Source organism: Stigmatopora argus, chromosome 22 (assembly GCF_051989625.1).
Source record: "Stigmatopora argus isolate UIUO_Sarg chromosome 22, RoL_Sarg_1.0, whole genome shotgun sequence".
Lineage (NCBI taxonomy): Eukaryota > Metazoa > Chordata > Actinopteri > Syngnathiformes > Syngnathidae > Stigmatopora > Stigmatopora argus.
In genome coordinates this window covers 10,433,786-10,445,461 of record NC_135408.1, presented here as the reverse complement: position 1 = coordinate 10,445,461, position 11,676 = coordinate 10,433,786, and the positions used below count along the sequence as shown (strand labels likewise).

Here is an 11,676-nt window from a genome sequence, read left to right as displayed (position 1 = left end):
TACAGTAGTACAGGTCCCTTAAAAGCCCTTTGAGGAAAAACCGCAACAACAACCCAAGTCTACCTGAAACACATTTTGAAACTTGTGGTTAATCATAGTTGAATTTGTAACATTCTGCAGTAAACGTTCCACTTTTAATACTTCTTTGGAGTAAAATGCAAAAGAATGACACTTTCAAAGTGTTAAACACGCAACCATAACAAAATGCTTGTAACGCGAATTGTATCCTACATCGAAACAAATAGGGATGCGGATGACTTTGTGGGGGAAGCATACATTCTTTTAGCAGCCGTTTGTAAGTTCTATTTAAGAATGGAAAGATGAAAAGGGGTCTAGAAACTCATTGTCTTGAGCCGGGTTCTGTATGGAGTGGTCCGAGGGAGAGGGGTCGCCCCGGGTGACGGCAAAGTAGGCCTGCTCGGGCAGCAGTCCCGGGTCGCTTAGAATGGGTGTGGTGGTGCTGAGGAGACGGAGTGAACTCAGGACCACTGAGGGGGAGCAAAATTAAAATGGCAGTTGACAAGCCTAATGGAAGCAAAAATACACAAGTAATGACCTGATGAGACTAATTGTGTAGTACTAACTGGGTCTTAAAGAAGGCAGTGAGCAGTGTTGGTCCAACCAGGATAAAGTGGATTGGCACAGTTGTTCCACACTGGCAGTAGACACCATTTCATTATAGGACTCAAAAAGTGGCTCGATGATGACGCTGAACTGAAACTAAGTTGAGGAAATAACATCCAAGTATTTCTTGATTTTGTTAGTAGATAGAGTTGTCAGTGTGTAATCATGTTTCAGTGACATTGACAAAGATAGACGCCTGACCAATCGAAATGGGTGTTGATTTTAACGGTTTCAATCTAATATGATTTGAACTCAGGTAAAAAAAAAAAAAGGAAAAATATTTCTATAGATTTTTTTAAATATTTTGAAACTAATTCATCTCCTAACAAACTATCTGCTTGCATTCCCACCCGAAATGAATTGGACGTGAACGACTCCCGACTGAAGGATACGATCCAAAACTTCCAATTTTGCAGAGTCTGCGCCTGGACGTACTCTCGGAACTTTTGCCTCATGTGGTCAAATCTTTGTCGTGTGATAGGCACGCCCGTGGCGGGCAGCTGCTGCTGGCAGCTACTGTAAATACACAACACAATTTGCATGTTGAAAATTCCGCAGCAATGTGCCATTTAAACTAAGCCAGGGGGGTCTCACTTGATGGCAGAGTTCAGGAGCTGAATGTCATTTTGGAGTCTTTGAGCTTCCTCGTGCAGGAGAGCCCTCTCCTGTTGCATCTTCACGATGTACTCGGCCGTCTTCTGCAACGTGGTGGCTTTGCTGATCTGCGCCGACATTGACAGGACGTGGATTTGGATCACGGTCAAAAGCGGATGCGTGTTCCAGCCTGGCACCCTACCTTGATGCTTGGTTGAGAGCTGAGCGTGGCCACCAGGCTGTGTAAAGTGTCAAATCCTAGTTTGATGTTGAAATGTCTCTTCTGTTCAGCGGAGATGTGGCTTATCTGTCTGCTCTCTGTTATCTGCGGGAGACATTTTGACTCGTCTCCATGGAACATCATCGTTAATACATGCAGTGTATGTCCATACCTTGCTGGATTCTATCATTCCATACACGAGAGAGCCCGAATATGGCGACTCTGGGTTAGAGGATTTTTCTAGTGGCGATGTTTGGCCCATATCTGGAGAAAAAGGGACAGGTCACACACGGGGGGGAAAAAAATAACACAAAGCCAATTAATCCCCAACGGCATACCTGTTAAGATGCTTCTGTCCGTGCCATAAAAATGGACAGGGGACAGTCTTTCAGTCTTGGGGGTCAGAGGTGCTGCGCTCGTGCAGGCGCCGTCATCGCTGATTAGGGAAGACGCCGCTGACCCTTTGGCGCTTCGACTGTGACCCTGGCCCGACCTCTGGTTGTGCAATACTGGTTGGGCGCCGCGCCAGCCGTCCGATTGCTGCCCTTGCAATGAAGCGTGCTGCAGAATGAGCAAAAATTAGACACGCGTACTCATTTATATAGAATAGCCTTAGTGTTATAGTAGTCATTTAAACTGTGTGGTAAAGAGAAAAATAGTTTGTATTATCTTACTTTTGTTTGACCTTTAATATTTTTTAAAGCCCTTAAAAGGACAAATGGCTATTTTTTTATGTAATTAAAAAAAATAAAAACCCCAGTAAGACCGGGTATCCACATACGGATCACAGTATTATTATTTGTCATGCACGTATGGCATAGAATGACCCAAAAATGATATCCGCCAGTTTTCAATTATAATCCTAGTTGTTACACAATTCTTTTCGGGCAATTCCTGTAAACTGGTGGGAAATGCTGTGAATGCTCATGTTTCATGGATGAGGTTCATTCACCCATCCCCGTCAAAATGGATTGGACATCTATTAGATTGACCTTTCATGCCAGCCCTCCCTGTTCATATACAATTGACGTCTAGCAATGTCAATGGCAGTGCGGGAGTCAATTCTGTGGCCGTGTTCATCCCTTAAAACACAAAAATCATCTTTCACCCATTGAAATGAAAGCAAGTCAACTCACCGTCGCTCTGGGAGATGTTGACCTCTGACCTTTGACCGTCACACGACTGCTTTTGAAACCCACCGGTGGTTTTCCTGAAGACAAAAAGCAGCGCAAGTCATGTTTTTTCCCCTCCAAGATGGCTTTCAAAAAATGCTAACATACGCTCAGGGGGACCAGTGGAGAGCAGCTTAGCCAGGCAGCTAGTAGGGGCGGCAGGCATGGTGTGAGACAGATCCACAGGTGGACCGGACGTTCTCACGCCACTTCTCTTCTGCTTGTGCTTCCCTCTCCCTTGTGCGCTGGAAACTTCGGGAACCGCAAAGCGGTGCGGTGCGTTTCCAGGTGGCTGAGCCTCGCCAAACGGCGAATAGCTGAGAGAGTGGCACGGAGGTTGGGCGTAGGGGACCCCCGCGTGAGGCCGGCCGGAAGGTTCCGGCATACCCGCCACTGTGTAAACGGTGTGAGTGATGACGCTGGGGGTGACGCTGGCGGTTGCGGAGCTGAAATTGTGACATGGGACAGGGTAAAAAAATGGCATGGCGCTAGAAAAAAATTGCTCAATGTTGGGGGGGAACAGTGCATTCAAAGTCGGGTCAGAACAGGACTGGGCTCCGTATTGTAAGGTGGTCGAGTGGTATTCGCCACCGCGGTCTGTTTGAGGATTATATGAGGAGGACTGAGGCAGATTTTCGGAGGACACGCCCACCTGAGGAAAAATGACCCGTTATTTGCACGGGCGCAGAAGAATATCTTCGGTATGTGTGCATAAATACCAGGGCAATTACCTCAGAGAGCTGGGTGTCAATAAGTAGTTGAGGAATGGCGTGCGCAGGGGGGAAAGGAGCGAGTGCAATGCTGGAGGAACTTTCAAGATAACCGGAGTCTGCAAAATCGGACTGTTCACATGATTGGATCCCAGAGTTCAAAAAGATATCTGTAAAAAAAAAAATCAAAAGTTTGAAGTATCACTCACAAGGATACTAAAAAGAGATACTTTAATTTTAGAAAGTCATCTCAATGATGAGTGTCCCATATCTCAATCAAATCAAACCCATTTTAATATTTTAATAATATCGAGTGGGTGAACTGCAGACTAATGGTTGAAAAAGAAGGCAAATACAATTTTGCAAAAACTGCAGTATTTGTTGAAACCAAGAAGTCAATACCTGGTATATCCATGAAATCATCCAAATTGGGTTGTAGAGGAGTGAGGCCAGGCTGAATCATATCCGCATTTGTTGTGTATGCTGAGGGAGAAGAAGACAATGTCTGGTAAAATCTCAGTTTATGTCAGTTCTTTACATATAAGCACATTTTAATTATTAAAAAAAAAGAAGTGCTGCAACAATAATAACTTGAACCTCAAATGTTCTAATGAGTTGACTCATTCCCTATACCATCACAAAAAAAAGGACACTATCCCTTTCACTCTTATCACATTTAAAAATTCTATTATGCGCTCTGTGTAAAAAAAAAAAAAATCGACACACATATTTGCTATATGCGTGTGTGTGTGTGCTGTACATTCCAACTTACTGTTGTGACGCTGGCTGGGCCAAGGGCACTGTTTCTGTGTCATGGTGAACAGGGTATCAGAGATGTCCGACAGAAGGTATTCCGGGTCAAACATGTGTGCCTCCTCTGGTATTGCCGCAGGCTCTTGATACATCTGATGGGACCCTTTCTCCAATTTTCCCTGGCAGATTTGACCCTTGAGTACATCAGATACATAGTAAATTAGAATAATCACACCAGTTCTACACTGCCAAAACAAGCATGATTTTTCTTTTTAAATAGGCTACATTTTCTTCATTGAAACTCCGAAAATTAATCTTTTTTTTGTCCTCCGGTTTGACAACGGGAAACAAAGAGTCAATTAAAAATATTAAAAAGCCCTGGCTTCCAACCTCTCTTTAAAATCCAGCTCTGCAGCCCCGTAAAAAGATCCCCAAACAGTTTTTTCCTCCCGCTGGAGAAACGTCTCTGGATTCTGACCATGGTGATCGGAGACTCCGCATTTATGGGAAGCCCAAACGGCACCACGGTCGGTTTTGATTGCATCTAAGCACATGACAGTTCCCCTTGCAATTTCTTTTTGCCTGTTGATTGGTCACCATTGAAGAATAGTATGCATGTGCAAGAGTAACGATTGCCGCATAGCGTGCGTGTGTGTGTGTGTGTGTTTGCTGAATGAAAAAAAAACAAGATACAAAGTGGGTATATTGTTCAAGAGATGAACCCCCCTTCCAAGTAATGATTATGCCCGTTTTTTTTTTCATTTATTTTGACGTCTCACCATTTCAATAAGAAGGTTGGTCTTTTGTCCCTGACCTAATTCTGGTGCGGTAGTCACCCTCACGTGCGGGTGAACAAGAGGATTTGACGATCCCATCAACATCAAATGCAACCACGGCAAAACAGATGCAAAAAAACATGGAGTGCAATTTCCTACTTCCGGTGATTGCCTTTATGGAAAATTTTTCTGAATGGATGTTTCATTAATATTTTTCGGAAAGCGCAGGGGTGCCAGTTTTTGTCAGCTATAAACTTACATATTTACATATATGTGTTCATTAACATGAACATTTAAATGTGCATTAATATGCATTGTCCCATTATTAAACAAAACAAAAAAACTTTGAATCATTCAAAGAAAGATTACCAAGAAATATTTATTGCTAATTTTAATGTCATGTAAATGACAGAATTTTTGCTTCACAAATAAATTGGCCTGGCGTAAATATCGAATATGAAATGTCACTGAGGCGTTTTTCTAAAAGTGTCCATTTCCTTTTAGCTTCTTATGATTGTTTGTGAAGGTGACGTCATTGTAAAACGTGCTGCTTTTTCTTCTCCCTTTTTTTTTAATATCAGGCATTTGAGGATCTAGGTCATATTTGATTAAGCTTGAGAGCCCCCCCCCCCCCACATAATAAAGACGAGGCGTGAAGATGTGCTTGGAGTATTGTCACGGCTGGCTGGCGAGGAACATGCGTCAATTGCCCACACGTTCCACGGTGACGCAAGTTGTGTCCTTAATGTTTTTCCCCGGGCCAGCGTTAGATTCACAAAATGTTATTCGATGCCATGCTTCCCAGTTCAAATGAATTGGGCGTCTACTTGTGACCAACTCATTTTCATTCACAGCAGAAGGATGAAAAGAGCCACATGATTGGACATCTAGCATCCTCAGTCACTGAATGCGCTGAATTGAACAGGTGTGTCTATTTTTAGGCCTGGCTGATAATGTTTTTTTAATTTTAAATATGAAATGATGTTTTTTCTGTACATTTTTTTTGGCCAAAAGGGAAATCTAACCAGTTATTAGAAAGCTCATTCTATGACAGTTTCTATGTTAAGTGATTATACTTTGTATTTGGGGGCTGACAGCACAAATAGGGGGAGAGAAGAATATCAAAACAGACTTTTTTGCAATTTATGAATGTTACTTTTGTTCAACATCTAACATTTCAAACTTTATAGGACATGTGACTATTTTTGGTCATTAACAAAATAAATATTTAACTCCACTCTGGTTTTGACCCTCAATAGCACTTTAAAATCTTTTTTAAAAAGTTACTCACTGCCTGCCAGTGACAACAATAGACACTCAGTTCATTTAAACGAGGGAGTCCAAACGAACTGGCATCATCAACGGCAGCCAATGAGACTCTTTAAACATGGAAATGCAAAAAAAACAGGAAGCCACCCACGTCATACCTCTTGTAGCATCAATATGATGTGATCCTTCTCTTTTTGAATCTGCACGAGAAGACAGCAGTTGAAGTTGGACTCAGAACAACAAACCAAAGTCAAGCCGAAATGCTTACTCTCTCCTTATAATATATCCTCCACTTATGATACTCCTTAATGACCACTTCAATCCGTCGCTTCCAGTAGCTTCCCTCTAATACGATGGCCTGTACAAAGAAAAAAAATGCATGTGTCATACATGAAAAGGTGTACATTTGAAAAATACACCCAAAGAAAAAGACAAATCACTTACTTCAGGCTTTCTGTGGGCATCTGCCTCAGATCCTTCCAATGGGGTCACAAAGCCACACACATGGTTTTTCCTCTTTTCAACATCTGAACAGAGTATTCAGAAAAAAAAGTCATGAATAGATGACCTTTCTTCATTCAGTGTCAAAATATTAAGAGCTGTGGACTCACTCACATTGGATGAACCATGCTCTCCAAATTGCGTTGTTCAGACGGATCTTATCCCTCCACAGTAGACGCAGTCCTTTGAAAGACTTCCATTTTGGAGACACAATCTTCCCACTGAAAGGAATAAAACAAAACAGCATTGATACTTGTTTCGGTATCAGTATTAATTTTAGTGCGTATTGTGCCGACTGGTAGGCATGGAAAAAGTTAACATTTTAAGATACATAAAGTCTTGCGGGAATGTTTTCCTTTTTATAAAGCAGTAGAAAAGCCTGAGGATGAAAAATGGAACTTAAAAGACTTAACATCCCATCAGTGAATGAGTTAAATAAATCCAAAAAAGATGACCGAATCTGCTAATTGCAGTTTTCCAGAGGCAAAGGACCTCTCCTAATGTGGGACAATCAAGAGTTGCCAGGAAGTCGAGTCGAGTTGATGAGTACATAACGCTTGAAAAACAAGAGAGAGTAAATGGCGGCAGGTAGAAACCGTAGTACTGCTGCTTAACTCTTTCAGTGCCATGAACGGCGACAAACGTCCAATCGTGTGGCTCTTAAAAACCTAAACAAAAAATACGGATCGAATTTGACACTATACTAGACTCGATGGCAGCCCAAGATCTGATGGAAAATATATGCAGCAAATCACTAAATGGAGGGGAAAGGTACACCAGCACTTCGAATCGTACGTAGTGGAGCATTATTGATTTCAAATATTGTAGTACATACATTTTTAGATGCAAGTTAAACAAACGCAAGTCTTGGAATTACTGGTCCTAAAGCCCCACGACAAAAAAATTAAGAGAAACAAAGTAAAAACAGAAGATTGCAACAACCACAACAAAAAATTAAGAGAAACAAAGTCAAATCAGAAGATTCCAACAACCACAACAAAAAATTAAGAGAAGCAAAGTAAAAACAGGACTGCAACAACCACCACAACAACAATAAGTCGGCATTACATCAGCTACACAAATCTAGCCAACTAGACTCAAAGTCCAGTTAATAGTTAAATTTCCAATAGAATCATTTTTCTTTTTTAAGTTTGTTTCCCCTTTTTATTTTTATCACATGCCCGAAAAAAAAAAGAAATAAAGGAAAATATCTATTTTTGTATATTTAATCTATGTTTCCATTTTTGGGGGGGTTATAATAAATAAATAAGAAATCAAATATTCTCGATTAGAAGCTTAAAACGAGAATAAGGACGATTCTGGGGTCACTATGATGACTATTATCAATTCATTGGCTAATCAATTAGTCGATCAAACCCTGCAAAGCCTGGTTTCAACTGCCTTTGACGATGACAGACGTCTGATTCGACGTCTTTCCGCGTCAATGGCAGCAAACGAGCAAGACAGTCCGGATGAAGGCATGAATATGCTTCTGACTTGGACACCCACCTGTAGGCCAGGGACATGCACTCAAAAATGCGCGTGAGAGTCGGGTCGATGCTCAGGCTGCCGGAGCTCCGCGGTCCGTAGCGGTACGTCTGACACCAGGTGCGGTTGACCGTATCGAAGTCGTACCTCGGACGCCTTCCCCCTCTCGATCCACCTGGCTGGGCGTCGTTGTCGCTGTGGGGCGACGACACCATAAAGTGCCCGCTGTGGATGACCTGCGTGTAGTGGAGAGGCCCGAAGGCAGGTGCCCGAGCCTGCTCCGACTCGGGTTCGGCCTCGGAAGAGTCGAGAAGCTCGCTGCCGTCGATGGGCACCAATCTTCCGATGGTCGCCATTGCACTTCCAATTGAAAAATGAAAATGCCCGGGCCAACTGGTGGGCGAGAGTAGAGATAAGAGATTGAGGTTGAGGGTCTTTCTTTTTGTTGCTCACCGTGTCTTCACCAGATGACACCACTCCCCTCCCCACTGAACGGTTGATTGTGCAAACCGCTTCTTTCCTTCCACTTCGCTGGTGTTAAAGTCCTGCGGTGGTAATAATTGATAGACCTTGAGGGATGGACGATCAACACGAGGCAGAAAGAGCGATCCTCCACCAGACGGCGCTGGTTTGATTGAAAAATGTTCAATCGGGACATCTTGTTGAACCACTATGTGATGAGCGTGTATTTTAGACCACGTGTCAAACTGATTTCAGAAAGGGAAGAATGTTTGCCGGATTTCCTCCCTACGGAAACAGCGCAGACAGTTGGGCCAATGAGGAGGTCTGCTGGAAAAAGCAGCACCTGACTGAAATCAAGTGATTATAGTTTTCTGCAGAAATCTCATTGGTCAAAACATCTGTACTGGATCGGTTGGAACAAAAACGTGCACCCACAGCATGCGACGAGGACCGGATTGCCCACTCGTTTAGACTAAGGCACTATTTTACTTCATATCAATGTTATATTGGGAACAAATTGTGTTTTTTTGGCAAAAAAAGACCATTTGTTTTCATTTGTGTTCTGCATTTGGAAACTCTTAACGTCAGTATTGGTGTAAATTAAAACTTGAACATAAAGTCTAGTATTGGTGGTAAAAATAGAAAATATCACTGAAATCACTAGAAGCATTAGAGGTGACGCAGTCATGGTCCGCTAAATATTGGAAAACCATTTAATAACATTGTGAGCTAGAAAAAAAACACATTTAACAATGAGAAAGTCTGTATAGGCAAATAATTGCTGACGTATCTCTTCTAAATCCCAAATCTCTTGCTCTTTAATACAAGATTAGCCTTCATTAATTGCAATGAGACGTTAACCAAACAAAATGGACTTCTTAAACCTATAAATAGATTAATTACATTTTACAAAGGTTTTGAGTTCCTCCAGAAACTTAATGTATTCTTGATGCTCGATGGCAGTGCTCAGCTCGATCAGTTCATCTGCAAAGGTGTTGTCGACACCCCGGTCGGCCAGAAAGTCCATCATGTGGTCGTAGAGGGACTGAAAAAAAACAGGCTTGAGGGTTATTTCTGCTGTATTACATTTTCTCTAGCGATTTCAGCACCTAACATGGGGAAGATACAAACACCAATGCAACTAAATCCAGACTACAACTAAAGGGGAGAAAAAAACGTGGGTACTTTTGAACTTTTAAAATGGATGAGGTCAAGCCACTCAGCAGCAACTCACATCATTCAGGGAGTCCTTGGTGAGCGTGTAACTGGTCTCTTTCCATTCCACGTCCCCCTCGGCCTGGAAGCTGACTTCAAAGACGCCAAAGATGTCACTTTCCTCGCCATCCCCCTCTGCCAGCTGTACATATCAGATAATAATCATTTACCAGAACACCAAAATGAGATCGGAGGTCGAGACGTGCTGCCAATGCCCGTAGGACGTGTTGAAAATAGCAAACCTCATCTTGAAGGAATTGGCAGTCGATCACCAAAGTATGCTTGGCCGCTTGTTTTTTCACTTCAACGACAAAGTTGGGCGTCGACACAATTTCATCCTGCAACAACAGGGGTGGCCTCATTCAAATTTACAGCAGACGGATAACTGGTCGCCGCACGATTGGACGTCGGACATTTCAGTTACCTCTTCTCCGGGCTTTTGCTCTCCTTGATCGGCTTCGTCGGCAAAGTTCGGAAGTATGCTGTTATTGACGTTGAAAGTGACGGTGATTCTGCAAGAAAAAGACATGTAGAGTTAAAACAATACAAAACAGGTTTGAAAAACAAGTGAATCGTGTTTTGACAATTCAAACAAAACAGAAAAACAAGTCATGAATATAACATTTGCATAAATGAATACAAGGTTTAGCCGGAAAAGACACAAATGAACAAGAGTCTTACTTCTCTCCACCAGCGTGTTTAGTGAGTAAAACCTCTGTGCCATCCATAGACAGTTCCCAACCCCCTGAGATCTTGGGTAAAGTTGCACTTTTCTGAATCTTCTTCTCCTCTTTTATTTCATCTAATAAAAACTCCCCAAACGACTTGTCACCTGTTAAAGGAAAAACATAAGCAAAACATAGAGGGCACCGATTTTACGTGATGCTGCAAAGCATTATATCATTAACAAAAGTCGGCAAGTGAATGAGTTGTTACAAAACATTAGGAATCTAAAATATATAGCAGCCAATGAATCCAAATTTACAGAACAGATAGAAAATACTATTACACTAATTAATATACGTCTGAGTACCGTGTCTTGAATACAATACACTACACTTAGATATTTATGCCATATGTTTGTCCTTTGGATACAGTTGTAGTAGTCGACGTCCATATTATTTAGGCCGGTTGGCGACTTACTAAATGACCTCTCAAATGTTATATTTACCGTCTGTGTGCATCGCACCGCATCCACACGACACCGATGGATTCAACACTTTGGAAGTGAAGAGTTTAGGCCGATATCCCGACGCTCCTTTCCCGTTCATCATCCAGATGGAGCGGGTGAAGGGTCTAGCAGTGGCCGCATTCGGTGCGCACAGTTGCGGGCAACCAAGCGCCAAAACCCGTGCCGTGGAACTGGAGACCGCAGGAAGGCGGAAAGCGGCTCCCACAGTGCGGACAAGTGACTTCAGCATGTTCGAGTATTAGATTCGATTCTTAATAACGTTTTACGAAGACACTACGAACACCGGCAAGTCTCCCGTTCTGTGGCTACTGGATTCGGTTGCCGCAACGCACGTGTGAGGAAGGACACATTGACCTGTCGTAACGATGCTCTTTGCGCCGGAAGTAGAGTAGTAGAGGAAATGGCAGCTCCGCCATATTGTGTGTGGCAAAATACGACGGATAGTGGTATATCTCATTAAAATTCACGCCGCGCTTGTCATCAGTAATAGTTGACGTTGTAAATTTAGCATAGCTATATATTCATTAGATAATTATGCAAAAGCAGGTGGACCAACGTGGTTCACATGCTCGTCTGCCAGGAATTCTTGTGAATTTGTTTAAAATTAACAGAAGTGGAAATGTTGATCGTGTTTGGGATTTAAAAAAAGAGCTAAATTCCATCAGCTGTCAACAAATGCAGTACTATTGTGTAACAAAAT

At 42.4% G+C, this 11,676-nt stretch overlaps 2 protein-coding genes across 2 annotated transcripts; both read right to left on the bottom strand.

Annotated features, from left to right (window-relative positions):
* Positions 1 to 112: 112 nt before the first annotated feature.
* On the bottom strand, positions 113 to 8,810 carry mlxipl (MLX interacting protein like). Its single transcript, XM_077592253.1, has 18 exons — positions 8,561 to 8,810; positions 8,129 to 8,500; positions 6,734 to 6,840; positions 6,563 to 6,645; positions 6,387 to 6,476; positions 6,277 to 6,318; positions 4,093 to 4,267; positions 3,723 to 3,803; positions 3,342 to 3,490; positions 2,719 to 3,262; positions 2,575 to 2,648; positions 1,777 to 1,999; positions 1,611 to 1,702; positions 1,421 to 1,543; positions 1,219 to 1,346; positions 1,017 to 1,140; positions 585 to 714; positions 113 to 488 (listed from the first exon to the last, which is right to left on the bottom strand). The coding sequence occupies exons 2-18, from the start codon at positions 8,461 to 8,463 to the stop codon at positions 307 to 309; spliced, it is 2,682 nt and encodes an 893-aa protein (XP_077448379.1). The 5' UTR covers positions 8,464 to 8,500; positions 8,561 to 8,810; the 3' UTR covers positions 113 to 306.
* Positions 8,811 to 9,258: 448 nt separating this feature from the next.
* On the bottom strand, positions 9,259 to 11,366 carry c1qbp (complement component 1, q subcomponent binding protein). Its single transcript, XM_077592406.1, has 6 exons — positions 10,956 to 11,366; positions 10,466 to 10,616; positions 10,209 to 10,296; positions 10,027 to 10,122; positions 9,804 to 9,926; positions 9,259 to 9,614 (listed from the first exon to the last, which is right to left on the bottom strand). The coding sequence occupies exons 1-6, from the start codon at positions 11,203 to 11,205 to the stop codon at positions 9,465 to 9,467; spliced, it is 858 nt and encodes a 285-aa protein (XP_077448532.1). The 5' UTR covers positions 11,206 to 11,366; the 3' UTR covers positions 9,259 to 9,464.
* Between the last annotated feature and the right edge of the window lie 310 nt (positions 11,367 to 11,676).

Coding starts and splice junctions, on each gene's coding strand:
- mlxipl (XM_077592253.1), bottom strand. CDS start 8,463: ATGGCGACCATCGGAAGATTGGTGCCCATCGACGGCAGCGAGCTTCTC. Junction 3,804..4,092: donor GCCCAGCCAGCGTCACAACA/GTAAGTTGGAAT, acceptor CTTCTCCCTCAG/CATACACAACAAATGCGGAT. Junction 1,544..1,610: donor GAATGATAGAATCCAGCAAG/GTATGGACATAC, acceptor TGTCTCCCGCAG/ATAACAGAGAGCAGACAGAT.
- c1qbp (XM_077592406.1), bottom strand. CDS start 11,205: ATGCTGAAGTCACTTGTCCGCACTGTGGGAGCCGCTTTCCGCCTTCCT. Junction 10,123..10,208: donor AGCAAAAGCCCGGAGAAGAG/GTAACTGAAATG, acceptor CTGTTGTTGCAG/GATGAAATTGTGTCGACGCC. Junction 9,927..10,026: donor GCCAATTCCTTCAAGATGAG/GTTTGCTATTTT, acceptor TGATATGTACAG/CTGGCAGAGGGGGATGGCGA.